Raw genomic sequence first — 19,674 nt, 5'->3', positions numbered from 1 at the left:
GTGACCTGCTTGAAGTCATACAGCTAGAAGTGGAGACGAAATTTGAACTCAGACGACAAATCCCATGTCTTTCTCTGCACTACATCCTAAGTAGTAGGTTACTTGTTCTCATTTTTTTATTTCCCTTTGTGTCCCATCTCCGTAACTCATTATACAAATGAGTTTTTTAATATTTTAATTTCATTTTTCCTTCTTTGTTTATTAGCTGAAATAACTTTTATAAAGAGACATTTACAATCATCCATTCTTTGGTTGCCTGGAGGTACAACAGAGTTCATTAGGAAAAGTCAGAATAAATAATTCTGTTGTATAACAGCTTACAAAATAATGAGTTTGTATTACTAAGTGAAAAGCTACTTACCTTGCAGTCCAACTTCTAAGGAACAGGAAGTATGCAAAAAACTCTTCTGAGAAGCAGAATAGATGTTACAACAAGCGTTCATATGTGAGAAGGCTGTCTTTGGTGGTGATTATGTCTTTTACGTATGCTCTGTAATTATTTGGGATGTTCTAAGACTTCAATGATAGGATACTGCAGGAGCTTTCCCTCTGATCTTTCCGTGACTGGCTGCTTTTCCACCTCCAGTTCTCACCTGTCCATCGCTGCGCCCTGTTCTTTTAGCACTTTTTATCATAATTAATAATTATGGATTTATTTCTTACTACCTGTCTTCCCCATTAGATTGTAAACCCTCCACAGACAGGAATCATGCCTGCTTTATTCAGCAGGGTTCCTCCAGCACCTATCGTGATGTCTGACACATAGTAGCAATTCAGTAAATGTTGATTGGATGAATGGATGGATGGATGATGGATGGATGGATGGACAGACAAGTGAATCATTCCCAGAAGAGTTTCCAAAGATCTGAGGAATAGGTGAGTTGGTAATCGGATCCAGGGAAGGCTGGATAACTTTGGGGGCTAGGGTCGGTCAGTCATCCTTTCCCTGCAAATAGGCCTGAGAGCTGGCGTCTTCCCAAGGACAATATACAGGAACTGTGAGGCCAGTCCACGAGGACAGAGGGGAAAGGGAAATCAATATACTAAGCATTACCAAGTGCAGAGCAATGCGCTAGAAACACATTATCTCATTTAACATAAAAGCACTGTATGAAAAAAGAATTGTTTCTATTTTACAAATGGAAAAGGTGAGACTCAGACTGGTGAGGTTGCCCAAGGTCATGCAACAAACAAGTGGCAGAGACAGAATATGGAGCTAGATTGGCATACGTCAAAGATGATACTTTTTTTTTTAAGCAAATTCACTTTCTTTAAAACGTTTCTTAGAGATACAGATGTAGAGAACAAATGTATGGACACCAAGGGGGTAAAGTGGCGGGGCGGTGGTGGTGGTGTGATGAATTGGGAGATTGGGATTGACATGTATACACTAATATGTATAAAATAGATAACTAATAAGAACCTGCTGTATAAAAAATAAATAAAATAACATTCAAAAATTCAAAAACAAAGTTTCTTTTTTTATTCGCCTATAACTTACATACAAGAATTGATCCTATTTTAAGTGTACAGCTTGATAAAATCTAAATATGTATACATCCTGAAACCACCATCCAGAAAAAGAAACAGGACATTATTAGCCCACCAGTGGTTCTTTGCACTTCGTCTCTGTCAATATTCCCAATGCTACCACTATTTTTTTTTTTGCCAAAATATATACATATATATATATTTAACGTTTTTATTGGAATATAATTGCTTTACAATGCTATGTTAGTTTCTGCTTTATAACAAAGTGAATCAGTTATACATATACATATATCCCCATATCTCTGCCCTCCCTCCCTCCCTCCCTATTCCGTCCTTCTAGCTGGTCACAAAGCACTGAGCTGATCTCCCTGTGCTATGCGACTGCTTCCCACTAGCTATCTATTTTACATTTGGCAGTGTATATATGTCCACACCACTCTCTCACTTTGTCCCAGCTTACCCTTCCCCCTCCCCGTGTCCTCAAGTCCATTCTCTAGTAGGTCTGCATCTTTATTGCCATCTTGCCCCTAGGTTCTTCATGACCTTTTTTTTTTTTTTTTTTAGATTCCATATATATGTGTTAGCATACGGTATTTGTTTTTCTCCTTCTGACTTACTTCACTCTGTATGACAGACTCTAGGTCCATCCACCTCACTACAAATAACTCAATTTCATTTCTTTTTATGGCTGAGTAATATTCCATTGTATATATGTGCCACATCTTCTTTATCCATTCATCAGATGATGGACACTTAGGTTGCTTCCATGTCCTGGCTATTGTAAATAGAGCTGCAATTAACATTGTGGTACATGACTCTTTTGAATTATGGTTTTCTCAGGGTATATGCCCAGTAGTAGGATTGCTGGGTTGTATGGTAGTTCTATTTTTAGTTTTTTAAGGAACCTCCATACTGTTCTCCATAGTGGCTGTATCAATTTACATTCCCACCAACAGTGTATGAGGGTTCCCTTTTCTCCACACCCTCTCCAGCATTTGTTGTTTGTAGATTTATTAATGATGGCCATTCTGACTGGTGTGAGATGATATTGCATGGTAGTTTTGATTTGCATTTCTCTAATGATTAATGATGTTGAGTATTCTTTCATGTGTTTGTTGGCAATCTGTATATCTTCTTTGGAGAAATGTCTATTTAGGTCTTCTGCCCATTTTTGGATTGGGTTTTTTTGTTTTTTTGATATTGAGGTGCATGAGCTGCTTGTATGTTTTAGAGATTAATCCTTTGTCAGTTGCTTCATTTGCAAATATTTTCTCCCATTCTGAGAGTTGTCTTTTCGTCTTGTTTATGGTTTCCTTTGCTGTGCAAAAGCTTTTAAGTTTCATTAGGTCCCATTTGTTTATTTTTGTTTTTATTTCCATTTCTCTAGGAGGTGGGTCAAAAAGGATCTTGCTGTGATTTATGTCATGGAGTGCTGTGTCTATGTTTTCCTCTAAGAGTTTTATAGTGTCTGGCTTTACATTTAGGTCTTTAATCCATTTTAAGTTTATTTTTGTGTATGGTGTTAGGGAGTGTTCTAATTTCATTCTTTTACATGTAGCTGTCCAGTTTTCCCAGCACCACTTATTGAAGAGGCTGTCTTTTCTCCACTGTATATTCTTGTCTCCTTTATCAAAGATAAGGTGACCATATGTGTGTGGGTTTATCTCTGGGCTTTCTATCCTGTTCCATTGATCTATATTTCTGGTTTTGTGCCAGTACCATACTGTCTTGATTACTGTAGCTTTGTAGTATAGTCTGAAGTCCGGGAGCCTGATTCCTCCAGCTCTGTTTTTCTTTCTCAAGATTGCTTTGGCTATTCAGGGTCTTTTGTGTTTCCATACAAATTGTGAAATTTTTTGTTCTAGTTCTGTGAAAAATGCCAGTGGTAGTTTGATAGGGATTGCCCAATGCTACCACTATTTTGACTTGGGTCACAACAGGCTCCTGTTGCCTGTTTTTAAACTTTATACTGATGGAGTCTTACAATATGTCCTCTTATATGTCAGGCTTCTGTCTACAGGACTCATCCATGTTGTTGCTTGCAGCAATAATTGATTACTTTTCATCACTGAGTTATATTCCAGTGAATTGATATAAACACAACTTATTCTACTATTGATGGACAGTTGCATTATCTCCATTGTTATTAATAAAGTACCATGAACGTTCTTGATTGCATGTTTTGGCGGGACATACATACTCATTTCTGTTGGATATCCACTCAGAAGTGAAATTGCTGCTCCTAGTTATTACAAATGCTTCTGCTTCTTGGATGAAGCTGACAAGATTCTATTCCTAACTCTCTAGTATCTCAGGAAGATGGGGTTCTCATGTCTGGACACACAGTGGGTGAAGTAGACTCTCTGCAAAGGATAGAACAGACTCTAACAACTGGCTCATGAATGTGATTGAGGCAACTGGACCCATTGAGAGAGAAGTGGGTCACAGCAAAGGGAAAAACATTTCCCCTTTGGCCAGAGCCACAGACACCTCCAGCAAAGGGGCTACTAATGTCTCATCAAAGCAGGTCCATGTTTTGAATACCAGAGCAGGACTCTTTCATGTAAGGAAGTGCCCACCTCATGTAGCAGGTCCAACACCAGACAATTACCACCACGGTTATCAAATTTTGAGCACTTTTTATATGCCAGTCATAGTACTTCATACTTTATAGAATGCAGTAGTTAGGACTGTTGAGTTGTAAATAAAAGAATCCAACCTGATTATTAACAAAGATTAATTCATTTAAATAATAGTTCTTCATTCTGAGATTGCCTTTCTCTTCATGTAGGTGTTAAAATTTATTACATTTCGTATAATAATGATAAGAGTGGATGATAATTGCTAATTGTTATTAGTAAATGTTCCTTTCAACCATATGTAAAGCTCATAACACTAAACCATTCCCCTGCCCCCACCAACCAAGTCTTTTTCTTTTGGGTTGTATATGGGGCTGAATTTTATTGCCACGACACCCAGGTGGGAAAGCTACTGCTTCACACCATTCTCTAAAACCTGGGCATTTTCATTCTTTTATCCAAGAATAACCCTAAGGTTCTCATCAATATCCTATTTATTAATGTAGCAAGAGTGTTAGGTGAGTTTATATGATAGTGATACGTTATTATTTACTAAAGTCCATGCTTTATTCAGATTTCCTTAGCATTAACATAATGCCCTTTTTCCATTCCAGGATCCTATCCAGGATACCATCGTGTCTGATTAAGCTCTTCTTGGCTGTGACTATTTCTCTGTTTCTCAGGGTTTTCTTGGTTTTGATAACCTTGATAGTTTTGAGGAGTACAGGTCAGCTATTTTTAGAATGCTCCCATATTGGAATTTGTCTGATGTTTTTCTCTTGGTTGAACTAGGGTGATGGGTTTTGGGGAGACCATAGAGGTAAAGTGTCATTTTTATCATATCATATAAAGGGAACATACGATCCACGTGATTTATGACCATTGATATTGGTCTTGATCACCTGGCTGAGGTGGTGTTTGTTTGTCAAGTGTCTTCACTGTGAAGTTTCTCTTTTCCCTTTCCTCATTCTATGCTATGCTCTATGGAAGGGAGTCATTATGCACATCTGACATTTAAGGGTGGAGTATCTACACAAATTACTTGGAATTCTTCTGCATGGAATATTTCTCTTCTTTATTTATTAATTATTCAAGCATTTATTTATCAATATGGACTTATGGATATTTATTTTATATGTTGTAATATAATTCAGTAATTTTTTTTTGCTCAAGTTGTTCTAGATTTGGTCATTTGGAGCCATTTCAGTTGGCTCCTTTACCCCTTTGATATACTCCCATTGTTGGCGCTTTTTTTAAAGTATTTCCTTACTTTGCAGCACTACAAGATGCTCCAGGCTCATCTTGCACGTTTCCAGAATCAGTCATTTCTCCAAGGAGTAGGGCTAATTTTTTTTTTTTAAGACAAATGTTATTCTCTCTTCTGTAACTGTTTTTAAAAAATATATTTATTTTTGGCTGAGTTGGGTCTTTGTTGCTGTGCGCGGGCTTTCTCTAGTTGGAGCGAGCGGGGTTACTCTTCGTTGCAGTGCGCGGGCTTCTCATTGCGGTGGCTTCTCTTGATGTGGAACACGGGCTTAGTTGCTCCGAGGCATGTGGGATCTTCCCGGACCAGGTATGGAACCCATTTCCCCTGCATTGGCGGGCAGATTCTTAACCACTGCGCCACCAGGGAAGTCCTAGGGCTAATTTTTGAAATATGATTTAATATATATGATTTATATCTTAACTAAGGACCTTAGCTCAGGACAGGTCAAAGTCAGCTAGAAAACATTAGTTTACTAGTATGTACGTGTACAACCATAACCACACCAAAACAGTGTCCCTTGTTAGAAAAGATCTATACATACCCTCCCACCACAAAACTATTGGCATTCCTGCTTGGTTCCAAGATTCAGACAGCCTGTTATCTTCATTCCTCCTTAAACATTGTTATGAATGTTATAACAGACAGGTTAATTGAAGATGAGAGAAAACAAACCCAAACATTTTAGCTCCTAATCATCAGTAGTATTGTATGAGGAAGAGATTTTGATGACATAGACATTGCTATTCAAACCAATGAGTGCACACCCCAAGATACCCAGTGTCTGGCCAGGGATCAGACAAAATCAAAGTGGTATCTTACTGGATCATCACTTTTCTTTTATATCTGGGGCAGTGGGCAAGCAGTTGTTATTAAAGCTAATGGGAAAAAATTTATATTTTCAAATTAAAACCAAGTTTGATGATATATGAAAGTTTACTGGAAAGTAAATGAAGCATACATATGATTTTGTATTGGTAGGGCTGACTTAAAGCTATGTTTCTGTATTTGGAGGGTCCTCTATCACTATTGGTGATTTGATGCAACATTTAAGAAATGACAAATAACATACAAGGGAACTCCCATAAGGTTAACAGCTGATTTGTCAGCAGAAGCTCTACAAGCCAGAAGGGAGTGGCAAGATATACTTAAAATGATGAAAGGGAAGAACCTACAACCAAGTTTACTCTACCCAGCAAGGATCTCATTCAGATTCAACAGAGAAATCAAAAACTTTACAGGCAAGCAAAAGCTAAGAGAATTCAGCACCACCAAACCAGCTCTACAACAAATGCTAAAGGAACTTTTCTAAGTGGGAAAAACAAGAGAAGAAAAGGACCTACAAAAGCAAACCCAAAACAATTAAGAAAATGGTAACAGGAACATACATATTGATAATTACCTTAAACGTGAATATATTAAATGCTCCAGCCAAAAGACACAGGCTTGCTGAATGGATACAAAAACAAGACCCATATATATGATGTCTACAAGAGACTGACTTCAGACCTGGGGACACATACAGATGGAAAGTGAGGGGATGGAAAAAGATATTGCATGCAAATGGAAATCAAAAGAAAGCTGGAGTAGCAATACTCATATCAGATAAAATAGACTTTAAAATAAAGAATGTTACAAGAGACAAGGAAGGACACTACATAATGATCAAGGGATCAATCCAAGAAGAAGATATAACAATTATAAATATATATGCACCCAACATAGCAGCACCTCAATACATAAGGCAACTGCTAACAGCTATAAAAGAGGAAATCGACAGTAACACAATAATAGTGGGGGACTTTAACACCTCACTTACACCAATGGACAGACCATCCAAAATGAAAATAAATAAGGAAACAGAAGGTTTAAATGACACAGTAGACCAGATAGATTTAATTGATATTTATAGGACATTCCATCCAAAAACAGAAGATCACACTTTCTTCTCAAGTGTGCATGGAATATTCTCCAGGATACATCACATCTTGGGTCACAAATCAAGCCTCAGTAAATTTAAGAAAATTGAAATCATATCAAGCATCTTTTCTGACCACAATGCTATGAGATTAGAAATGAATTACAGGGAAAAAAAAGTAAAAAACACAAACACATGGAGGCTAAACAATACGTTACTAAATAACCAAAAGATCACTGAAGAAATCAAAGAGGAAATCAAAAAATACCTAGAGACAAACGACAATGAAAACACGATGATCCAAAACCTATGGGATGCAGCAAAAGCAGTTCTAAGAGGGAAGTTTATAGCTATACAAGCCTACCTCAAGAAACAAGAAAAATCTCAAATAAACAATCTAACCTTACACCTAAAAGAACTAGAGAAAGAAGAACAAACAAAACCCAAAGTTAGCAGAAGGAAAGAAATCATAAAGATCAGAGCAGAAATAAATGAAATAGAAACAAAGAAAACAATAGCAAACATTAATAAAACTAAAAGCTGGTTTTTTGAGAAGATAAACAAAACTGATAAACCATTAGCCAGACTCATCAAGAAAAAGAGGGGGAGGACTCAAATCAATAAAATTAGAAATGAAAAAGGAGAAGTTACAACAGACACTGCAGAAATACAAAGCATCTTAAGAGACTACTACAAGCAACTCTATGCCAATAAAATGGACAACCTGGAAGAAATGGACAAATTCTTAGCTATAACCTTCCAAGACTGAACCAGGAAGAAATAGAAAATATGAACAGACCAATCACAAGTAATGAAATTGAAACTGTGATTAAAAATCTTCCAACAAACAAAAGTCCAGGACCAGATGGCTTCACAGGTGAATTCTATCAAACATTTAGAGAAGAGTTAACACCCATCCTTCTCTAACTCTTCCAAAAAATTGCAGAGGAAGGAACACTCCCAAACTCATTCTATGAGGCCACCATCACCCTGATACCAAAACCAGAGAAAGATACTACAAAAAAAGAAAATTACAGACCAATATCTCTGATGAATATAGATGCAAAAATCCTCAACAAAATACTAGCAAACAGATCCAACAACACATTAAAAGGATCATACACCACGATCAAGTGGGATTTATCCCAGGGATGCAAGGATTCTTCAATATACGCAAATCAATCAATGTGATACACCATATTAACAAATTGAAGAATAAAAACCATATGATCATCTCAATAGATGCAGAAAAAGCTTTTGACAAAATTCAACACCCATTTATGATAAAAACTCTCCAGAAAGTGGGCATAGAGGGAACCTACCTCAAAATAATAAAGGCCATATATGACAAACCCACAGCAAACATCATTCTCAATGGTGAAAAACTGAAAGCATTTCCTCTAAGATCAGGAACCAGACAAGGATGTCCACTCTCATCACTATTATTCAACATAGTTTTGGAAGTTCTAGCCACAGCAATCAGAGAAGAAAAAGAAATAAAAGGAATACAAATTGGAAAAGAAGAAGTAAAACTGTCACTGTTTGCAGATGACATGATACTATACACAGAGAACCCTAAAGATGCCACCAGAAAACTACTAGAGCTAATCAATGAGTTTGGTAAAGTTGCAGGATACAAAATTAATGCACAGAAATCTCTTGTATTCCTATATACTAATGATGAAAAATCTGAAAGAGAAATTAAGGAAACACTCCCATTTACCATTGCAACAAAAAGAATAAAATACCTAGGAATAAACCTACCTAGAGAGACAAAAGACCTGTATGCAGAAAACTATAAGACAATGATGAAAGAAATTAAAGATGATACCAACAGATGGAGAGATATATCATGTTCTTGGATTGGAAGTATCAATATTGTGAAAATGACTATACTACCCAAAGCAATCTACAGATTCAATGCAATCCTTATCAAGTTACCAATGGCATTTTTTACAGAACTAGTACAAAAAAATCTCAAAATTTGTATGGAGACACAAAAGACCCTGAATAGCCAAAGCAGTCTTGAGGGAAAAAAGCAGAGCTGGAGGAATCAGACTCCCTGACTTCAGACTATACTACAAAGCTATAGTAATCAAGACAATATGGTATTGGCACAAAAACAGAAATATAGATCAATGGAACAGGATAGAAAGCCCAGGGATACACCCACACACCTATGGTCAACTAATCTATGACAAAGGAGGCAAGGATATACAATGGAGAAAAGACAGTCTCTTCAATAAGTGGTGCTGGGAAAACTGGACAGCTACATGTAAAAGAATGAAATTAGAACACTCCCTAACACCATACACAAAAATAAACTCAAAATGGATTAGAGACCTAAATGTAAGACCAGACACTATAAAACTCTTAGAGGAAAACATAGGAAGAACACTCTTTGACATAAATCACAGCAAAATCTTTTTTGATCCACCTCCTAGAGTAATGGAAATAAAAACAAAAATAAACAAATGGGACCTAATGAAGCTTAAAAGCTTTTGCACAGCAAAGGAAACCATAAACAAGACGAAAAAACAACCCTCAGAATGGGAGAAACTATTTGCAAACGAATCAACGGACATAGGATTAATCTCCAAAATATATAAACAGCTCATACAGCTCAATATTAAAGAAACAAACAACCCAATCCAAAAATGGGCAGAAGTCCTAAATAGACACTTCTCCAAAGAAGACATACAGATGGCCACGAAGCACATGAAAAGATGCTCAACATCACTAATCATTAGAGAAATGCAAATCAAAACTTCAGTGAGGTATCACCTCACACCAGTTAGAATGGGCATCATCAGAAATTCTACAAACAACAAATGCTGGAGAGGGTGTGGAGAAAAGGGAACCCTCTTGCACTGTTGGTGGGAATGTAAATTGATACAACCACTATGGAGAACAGTATGGAGGTTCCTTAAAAAACTAAAAATAGAATTACCATATGATCCAGCAATCCCACTACTCGGCATATACCCCGAGAAAACCATAATTCAAAAAGACACATGCACCCCAATGTTCATTGCAGCACTATTTACAATAGCCAGGTCATGGAAGCAACCTAAATGCCCATTGACAGACGAATGGATAGAGAAGATGTGGTATATATATACAATGGAATATTACTCAGCCATAAAAAGGAACGAAATTGGGTCATTTGTAGAGATGTGGATGGATCTAGAGACTGTCATACAGAGTGAAGTAAGTCAGAAAGAGAAGAACAAATATCGTATATTAACGCATATATGTGGAACCTAGAAAAATGGTACAGATGAACCAGTTTGCAGTGCAGAAATTGAGACACAGATGTAGAGAACAAACGTATGGACACCAAGGGGGGAAAGCAGCAGGGGGTGGAGGTGGGGGTGTGATGAATTGGGCGATTGGGATTGACATGTACCCACTGATGTGGATAAAATTGATGACTAATAAGAATCTGCTGTATAAAAAAAAAAAAAGAAATGTTGACATGGTTTCCTGATTGAAACTGGAACGATAGTAAATCTTCACCAACTGGTGAACAGTTCTTTAACCAACAGTTAAAAATGGTTTTGTTGTTTTGTTCTGGGAGAGGCAGGGAGAGGGATATGTTGGCAATGTCATGAGAAGGTTCAAAAATTTGGATTTGGGTTCCATTTTCCAATGCCAACTAAATACCAACTAGACGTGAATTATTACACTATCCAAGTGTTTTGTGTTGCAAGAGGTAGTATTTTATAACAATATTATAAATTGTCAAAGAAATATATATTTGACAATGATTTATGGCTTGGAAATTGCTGGCTTTTCCTTTCTAAATGAACAATCAGTTCATTAAACTAGACATCATCTAAATATCTTTTGAGATGACCTATAATGATGGGGCAAATAAAATATGTGAAATTCATTTCTATCAATATATACATTATATTTTTATCAGATATTCTCATTTCAATTTATTATTGTTACTCCAAAGTTTACTTTGGTTGACAAATGGAATACTAGTCAATCTAGTGTCTATTTAGAAGAAAGTATCTGTTTAGAGGGGAAAAAAGTCATTAATAAAGTTTTTTGATCAAGAAAAAGTGGAAAGTATGAAGAAAAACGCTTTTCCATTCCTTGATAAAGGGGTTAAATTCTTTCTGGTTAAAGGGTGAAATAAAAAAACATCAAGAAAGACTTCCTGGGGGCAATTAGCAGGATGGTGGGAATTATGCATTGTTAAAACATTCACTAAGTAGGTTTCAGGTTTTATTAAAACAATATAATGAAAGTAGATAAATTTATCATAACGAAAGCACATTGAGGTCAAAGGTTACACAGGGAACATTATGACACAATAACCAGGAAGTCAGTGTCATAGATTAATCTCTTGCTCTTCTCTTTCAATAATAATGTCAATCTTTAGTCAGTTATAAAGGATGTCTTTGCTTAACTGTTCTCATGTGATACAGGAAATTCATTTCTAGTTTCAAATACAGAATAGAGCTTAATGGCACATCTGTTTCACAAAATCTTGACATGGATCCTCAACTTATATGAATTAATACGATGAATTGATATTCAGAATGATACTCGTGGGTTTCCCTGGTGGCACAGTGGTTAAGAATCCGCCTGCCAATGCTGGGGACAAGGATTCAAGCCCTGATCCGGGAAGATCCCACATGCTGCAGAGCAACTAAGCCTGTGTGCCACAACGACTGAGTCTGCTTGCACTCTAGAGCCTGCAAGTCACAACTACTGAGCCCGCGTGCCACAACTACTGAAGCCCGCGTGCCTAGAGCCCATGCTCCACAACAAGAGAAGCCACCGCAATGAGAAGCCCATGCACCGCAGCAAAGAGTAGCCCCTGCTCGCTGCAACTAGAGAAAGCCCGTGCACAGCAACGAAAACCCAATGCAGCCAAAAAGAAATAAATAAAATAAATTTATAAAAAAAAAAAAAAAAAGAAAGATACCGGTAAACACAGATCATTTTCAAGTACATCATTTAGTGATTATCTGCCGTTACAGCATATATTTGCCTTTTTCCTTTCCCCATCTCTTTGTATTAACTGCCATATCACAGTAATGTTTTATTTATTTGGTCAGTTCATTTATATTACCAATCAAGTATAAAGTAACATTACTGAGTAAATCAAGGGTTCCAAACTGGGGGACCTGCAAGCAAATTCAACCTACAGACATTATTTGCTTTGATCCACCCAGTATTAAAGAGATCTAGAAACGCCATATAAAAATTTAGATTTCTGGATTTCTCTTGATAAACCAACACTGGCCTGAGTCTTTCAACACTGACCTGAATCTCATGGGACTAGAATCTGCTGGACCAAAATATTAGAATGCCTCCTTTAGGTAAACCCCACCACACTCTGTTGCTTACACCCAGACAGTTTCATTCATTAAATACCTACTTGGCCCCTGCAGGCTTGTGACTATGTGACCCCTCGATTAGATTGATGTGGGTGGTAGTGGTGGTGGTGGTGTGCATATGTGGTTATGAAATAAGCATACAACCAAGATGGTTTAACAAATAGTCTCAACCCATGTGACTTCAGAGATTATGGTTTGTGTTAATTCATTTCTTTAACATTAATTTATGGCCTATCAAATAGTAAAATAATCTTTTAGGGATAAACAAAATAGATTCCTACTTATAAATATCATGAAAAGAGAACTTCCTGTATCCACAAAGCTGCATACTAATCCCATGAGACCTTTATCCCTACTTTGTTCTCTTCTCTCTTGAGTTTTTTCTTCCCCAAATATATCACAGAAAAATCATAATCTATTTTTTTTAAAGAAGATTTATTTTGGATTAAGTGATTTCATGATGCAACATGGTTTTAAACAAAAATAGAGATCAGTATGAAAATAAAACAAATTGTACACATTAAAATATCTTTCCCTCAAAGCATTTCAGAGTCATAAAAAAATACAACACAAAAGTCAGGGGTTCAGGTTAGGATAAGAATACAGAAAACAAACAACAAGTCTACATTTCAGAGTCCCAGGCTCCATTTAATACCACCCACGATTCATTTCTAGGATGTCAACAGTCTGTATTATTTGCTTGGGAAAAAAAATAAAGGTGAAATTGAAATATAAGGTGAAATGAGAGCTGTATAATTTCAGTGTCAATAGCAAATACTTCTCATTATTATTCTCTATTAAAAGTCACATTGAATAAATATAAAGCTTAAATCAACTCAACAAAAATAGAAACATAACTATTAATTGTGACATGGTGTAATAGACACAACGGGTGGAGTTGGTGAAAAGAAATTGGAAGGCTTAAAAAAATACATGACCCATGCTCTACGTCTTAGAAATAAATGTGTTTTTCTTTTACAGAGCCTTAATATTAAAAAGTAAGCATTATTATAAAATTAGATTAATACTTTCAGTAAGAGGCAAGAGAGATGCATGTATTTTTATTTATTTATTTTGGAATGCCTGCATCCCTATTATAAAAACATGTAATCTTATGCACTTTCCAACATATAACAGCCTCCATTTTACTTATGATATTATATAAAGAAAAATAGGTTGTAATAACATCTTTTAGAGCATTAGGGTCCTAAAAGAACATTCATTTTGTGTGTTTCTTGGTTAGTCCTTCCAAGGTATTTCTTGAACATTATCCATCCTTTTTTTTTTATAGAAGGTGATAGTAACCAAGAGTTTACTAATGGTTTCTTACCTGCATCAGTAATAGCTGATTCAGTTTGAATCATACACTATACCTATCAACACTCCTGAGGGCTGTAATATCTTAAAAGAAAATTGGATAGAAAGATATCACCTGCCCAAGGCCACTAGATGTAAAAATCACATATTTAAATTTAATTTTCCTGTGTTCCCCAGAAACCATACAAGCAGGCCCTTCCAATTCTGCTGAATTGTTCGATCGTGAAAGCCCAATAAACTACCTAACAGATTAAATCTAAGCAAATGTATTTCAGTCTTGATGAATTTCTTGAAAAACTGGAAACACTTATTAGGTCTCCATTTGCAATTCAGTAACCTAATTCTTAGGTTTTTGCTTTTTAGATGAACAGTGAACATTTAAGTTACCATTAGAAACCAAGAAAAATGTCTCAAAAACGATTGTAACATCAAAGAATGTCTGCTAAAAAACAAATTAGGCAAAATAAATGTGTCAAGCAACAACACCCTCTCTCATTTTTCCCATACAAAGTTCAGTAATAGTAACGATAATTCTTAAATTAAAAATAGTCCACAACGTAATTTAATGCTAAATTGTTGAATCTCCTGATTGAGCTACGGTTAGCTTTCATACTTTGGGGCTAAGTTCTGTTTTGCAATACAGAAAATGTTATCAACCTACTTAAGTTATAAAATAAGGGTATTTCCCACTAGGCAGATTACCAAGCAGTGCTCTCAATAGGCAGCACAGCATTCTTTTTCTCTAAGTCAGAAAGCAAAGTATATGTTCCTACACCCACCAACAAGCCCTAAGGTGATCCTTCCATCTTTGTTTTCACTTTCCCTCTGCTACAGTCCTGTGGACTGCTCTGAAAGGGGTAGTGCACACACATTAAGTATATCCTTCGTGCCAGCTCCTTGGAATGCACTTACCACTCCTGAATCTTGAAGGTTGGTCGATAATTAGCACTACATTCTTGGCAGGGGTGGGGGAGGGAGGGAGGCACCACTGCTGGGCTCCTCTTTTCTGATTTTTGTTTCTATCATCCTTCTAGTGGGCAGCAAGTTGTTGGCCTTAAGCCACAATTTAGAAAGCTTGATGTCTCTGACATTTCTTTGCTTCCATATTAGAAAAGCAAATCTATCTAGAAAACACAATCGAACTAGAAAGGTAATAGTTTTTGCAAAATTAGGATCTAACTGAAAGTGACATTCTCATTAATTTAAACTCAAATTTTATAGAAGGTGTCTAAGATTTAGAGTGTTTTCATTCATCAATTAAAGAAAGAAGGTAAGAAAGCACAAAAGGGCCTGAAAGTCAGATTCAGTTTGAGGATGAGGCATGTTCTTTATTTGCGTTTTTTCTACACAGGGTGATAGGTATCTTGTAATGATGGTATAGCATCATTTCATCCTCAACGGGAATTTTCAGAATTGGGTTGGATTGGAAAAAAGACTTTAAGGCTATTCGTTATCAGAGGTTTGCCTTAGAAGTAGTCAAGTCATAAATACAATTTGTGCAGATAGAAAAAAAAAAAAGTTGGAGGAGTGTGAGGAGGACGGAGAGGGAAAGAGAACCTGCAGTAGTTCCTTCATCCACATCACTGGAACTCAGCTATCAGGGTTTTCTAGATCCATCCTTGTCCAAAATTAAAAAATAAAATCAGGCTTCTAATTAAAGTGTTTTTTCATTACCTTGCTTCCAAATAATATTTGAGAAAACTAAACTTACTATACTATATAAATCCACCAAAAGCAATCAAATTTTGCAGTTTGTTTTTAATTTCTCATAACAACTAGTAAAATGGAAACTAAGAATATGGGGGGTTTTTCCATGAATATGCTAATTTCTTCATGGACTTTTCAGAAGGTGTCACATTTTAAGAGTGTTTGAAAAAATGAGAGTTTGGGTAGACAAAGCAGCTTGTAAACTTCACTGAAATTGGAATAGGCTGGTAGAAGCATTAGTCTCCACATTTCTCGAGATGAAACCTAGAACTCTAGCTGTAAAGTACTAAAATTGATCTCACAAGCCACCTGTGAAAATCAGCCTCAACCCAGATGGGACCTGATGCCTTCTACCCCACAGAGTGTGTGAGGATCAAGAGAGACTAAGCACTTAAAAGTGCTTAGAAACTCTAAAGCGCTGTTCAAACATATTCTACCATTACTGTTAATCATTTGAATGCAGGTTTTCTTTAAACTTCTGACTGTTAAGCAAGTACAACAAATTTTCCTTCATTTATTACAGAATTTCTACTTAATTATAAACACAATATATAGCAGAAAATTGTGACCACACTTCTTTGACCAAGATCCATTCATTTTGTGCACAAGAAAAAAGTTTTGACCCCAGTGGTGGATGGGCTCAAGGATTGGGATTTTTCACACTGAAAACCAAAGGTACATTGTAGTGCAGATGAAAGGAAACAGGGAAACTACTGAACTTAATTTTGGCATTTTTTGGGTAATCTGAAGATCCTTGAGTTGGTCCTTCACAGTTCAGCTCCCCACCTGCACACTTTAAACTCTGTGTGTAAACACACTCTGGGCTTCCACACTTGACCAGTATCATCACACTGTTACATGCCATTAGTCACCAACAGAAAGAACATTTATATGATTTTTTTTTAGCCACAGTATCTCCCATGTATGAACCCTTCACTGGAACCCCCAGATGGAGCAAGCCATTCTCTCCTCATTCCTTGACTGTAGAACATACCAAATTTTATTTAAAATACCTTTTTTGAACCTTGGTATCTACTCCACTAGACTGTGAGCTTCTTGAGGGCAGATTTTTGAATCTTGTAGCTCCATCATCAAACACAGTGGCTGGCACAGAGTGAATGCCAATAGTGGGCCTCTTCTCTCACCTAACAGAAGTTCTGCATACACATTTGATGTATCGTGACTGTCTTTTATAGTATAAGATGGTATAGTATAAGCATCACTTATAAGTTTCTTAAAGAAAACAAGATCAGACAGCCAAATTATCTAGGTTCATAGTCCAGAAGAAAATATTTACAGATATTTCTATTTGTAGAGTATATTAAAGTCTAATTTATTCCGTGGAAATGTTATTTAATATTTTAAATAGTTATTATTGGACTCTTTTGTTTTACTAACGAATAATAATAGATCAGTTATCATGGTGTTCTGCTGTGAGAGGTCCATCTTGGATAATTCCCAATTCTGAGAATGGTAGCAGCTAGACGATTATATTGGTATTTGGAAAGAAGCTGGATGCCTTAACAAAGAAGTATATTTGCTAAAAATAATTAAAGAGAGATATTTTATTTCAAATCTCTTTTACCTAATAATGTGTAATATGGTAACAAAGTGTCACAAACCAAAATGCAAGCTGACATGGTCTATGAAAATATTTTGGAAAGAAATGCAACCTTCTATATCAGCTGCTTAGAGAATGCCAGCTCTGAAACATCTTATATACCATCAAAAATGTGGTGTTTTTTTTTTTTTAAAAAAAGCACGTTATACTATTTTTCCTTATAATGAAAAAAATACAAGTAAAAATAGTTTGTAAGATTAAATATATACTTATATTCATGATAAGTAAGTACAAACTAACATTTCCAGTTCAAATTTTTTTCTCTTTCTTTCTGATACAATTATAGTACACAGATAAATCTTTCCTTCTTATTTCCAGATTTCTGTAACCTTTTCCCCAGAACGTTTCTCCACACCACAGTACTTGCCTTTAGAGCAGGAATGCAACATGAGTGGTATTCCTCCTGAGGGTCCCAATAGTAAATGTAGCTTAACCAACAGTGAAATCAGTTCTTACAAACCACCTATGAAAACCATGCATTTGACCTCCATAAAATGTAGGATTGCCAACATCTCATAATAGGAATTCCATGGTTGCTTATAAATATAGTTCTCGAAGAAGTATTTGGGCAATGCCTGTAATACCATAGGCTGGCAAGCCAAATGTTTAATCCAATGATTTTATTACCCTCAATTTAACTTCACTCTATTGGACACCTGATTAGTTACGACCATAAGTCAAGAAATAAACAAGGATATGGAATAACCCCAAAGCAATAAAAATGAAGAACACCCTCTGATAAACTAAGCAGAAATAACATTAGTGATGTCATGCAGTTTCTGAGATATCATAGAAAAATTGTTTCTTAATATTGATAAGAAAATTATGCATCAGTGAAAATGTAGGCTTAGAAATATAGTACTGAGAGTTTCAATTTGTGATGTCTTCACTGATGAGGGAAAATGGAACTCTTATTACTAAAGAGGGCTGATCTCTTGGGTGTTGCTGATGGCTCCCTAACTGAGCTTAGTGTTTAATGATGCTGTACAAATAAAAAGCAGTGGGGGAAATACGAAATATCTGTATTAAATGCCATCCTGCAAAGTATTTGATGGATGGAAGAGAGTCTAATGCATTTTAAATAAATGCATATCATACTATCACATAGAGTGAATCTTAAAAAATTATTACTTAGATGCACAGTCCTTGTAGTGGTAAACATGGCACTGTGAAGAAAGTTTGATTTAGAAGCTATTTTCTATTATACTTGTCAAGTGATGGAGTTGCTGTTAGTCATATTGTAATGTCCCTTCAACTTTGGTACATTCAGTGCAAAATATTTTGGGGAATTTTTTTGTACCTTTATAAATATAAAAGGCCCTTTTGTTCCCTTTGAGAGTGCTTAAAAGGATACGTATTAGCATGATGCCTTAGTAAGCATGGAACATGAAAATGGAACAGAGGATACGTACAGTATGATAGGTAGGTTCTTATATACATCTTAGAGAACATAAATATAATGAACTTATAAAAAATAAACGGAACTCACTGTGTACTTTTTCCTGATATGCTGTGATTAATTGCTAGTTATTTTAAAACTGTTTTCATGCATTATAAAGCATAAAATCTGTCATTAGTAATTCACTGAATAACAGTTTGTCTTCGGCCATATACACACATACCACTTTGCATATACATTGTCACAGACCACCTTATTGCAAATCTTTAAGGTTACCTCATATTGACTTGGTTTCATTTTCACTGTGTCCCATGAAAGCTGAAACCTATGGTGCACACCATGCAGGCACTCATAAGCAAGAAAATGAATATTCTGTTATAACTTAGGGCTTAAATGAATGTATTTTCAGGAGATATATTTGTTTTTATTATATTATTTAACTTGCACTAATTTGGAGACTGGGCCAAGTGCTGCCAGTTTGGCTTGAATCATGTTCAAAGGTAAGTTTCAAGATTCTCCTGAGTCTCTAAAAGTCATCATGGAGCTGATCGTGTACAGGTTCATCTTTGTCTTGGAACATAACAAATGGAAAAAAGTTTGGCAGTCAAGAACTGTTGATTGAAAGATTGTTGGGTGGTTCCCTGGGCATCAAGCTCACCCAAATCCTTCCAAGAGGACTCATCACCACTATCCAGTCCCCAAATGTGACAGAACACGTGTTCCTGGAAAATAACAGCACTCAGCTTTACTCTAATGGAAGTGTACTCCTGAAACTTCCAACGTTCAGCCATTCTTCTAGAGGCAGCTTCCGGAATTGCCTGTCTACACGGAACGGGGCATTGTGCCTCCAGGTCACTCAAGTCCAAAGGTACTGGTCTCTTCAACTGCTGTCAAGAGTTTTTCATAAAGCATGGAGAAGGATGGGTACGGAGGGAGATCCAGACGGTTAAAACAAGTGTGAGCTCTGCAAACAGAAGAAGCAGTACAGAGTTCAGAACGCTTTGAGTGAAACGATATT

General features: G+C 36.2%; 1 protein-coding gene across 1 annotated transcript in view; it reads right to left on the bottom strand.

The window, feature by feature from the left end:
* Nucleotides 1-3,223: 3,223 nt before the first annotated feature.
* HECW2 (HECT, C2 and WW domain containing E3 ubiquitin protein ligase 2) overlaps nt 3,224-19,674 on the bottom strand; it is a 433,539-nt gene continuing 417,088 nt past the window's right edge. The window contains exon 29 of the mRNA XM_082397296.1: nt 3,224-19,620. Within this exon, the coding sequence (XP_082253422.1) occupies nt 19,509-19,620 (112 nt within the window). The 3' untranslated portion in view covers nt 3,224-19,508. The remainder of the gene's footprint in view (nt 19,621-19,674) is intronic.

The sequence above is a fragment of the Balaenoptera borealis genome (genome assembly GCF_965194805.1).
Source record: "Balaenoptera borealis genome assembly, chromosome: 6".
Classification (NCBI taxonomy): domain Eukaryota; kingdom Metazoa; phylum Chordata; class Mammalia; order Artiodactyla; family Balaenopteridae; genus Balaenoptera; species Balaenoptera borealis.
This window is presented reverse-complemented; position numbering and strand designations above follow the sequence as displayed.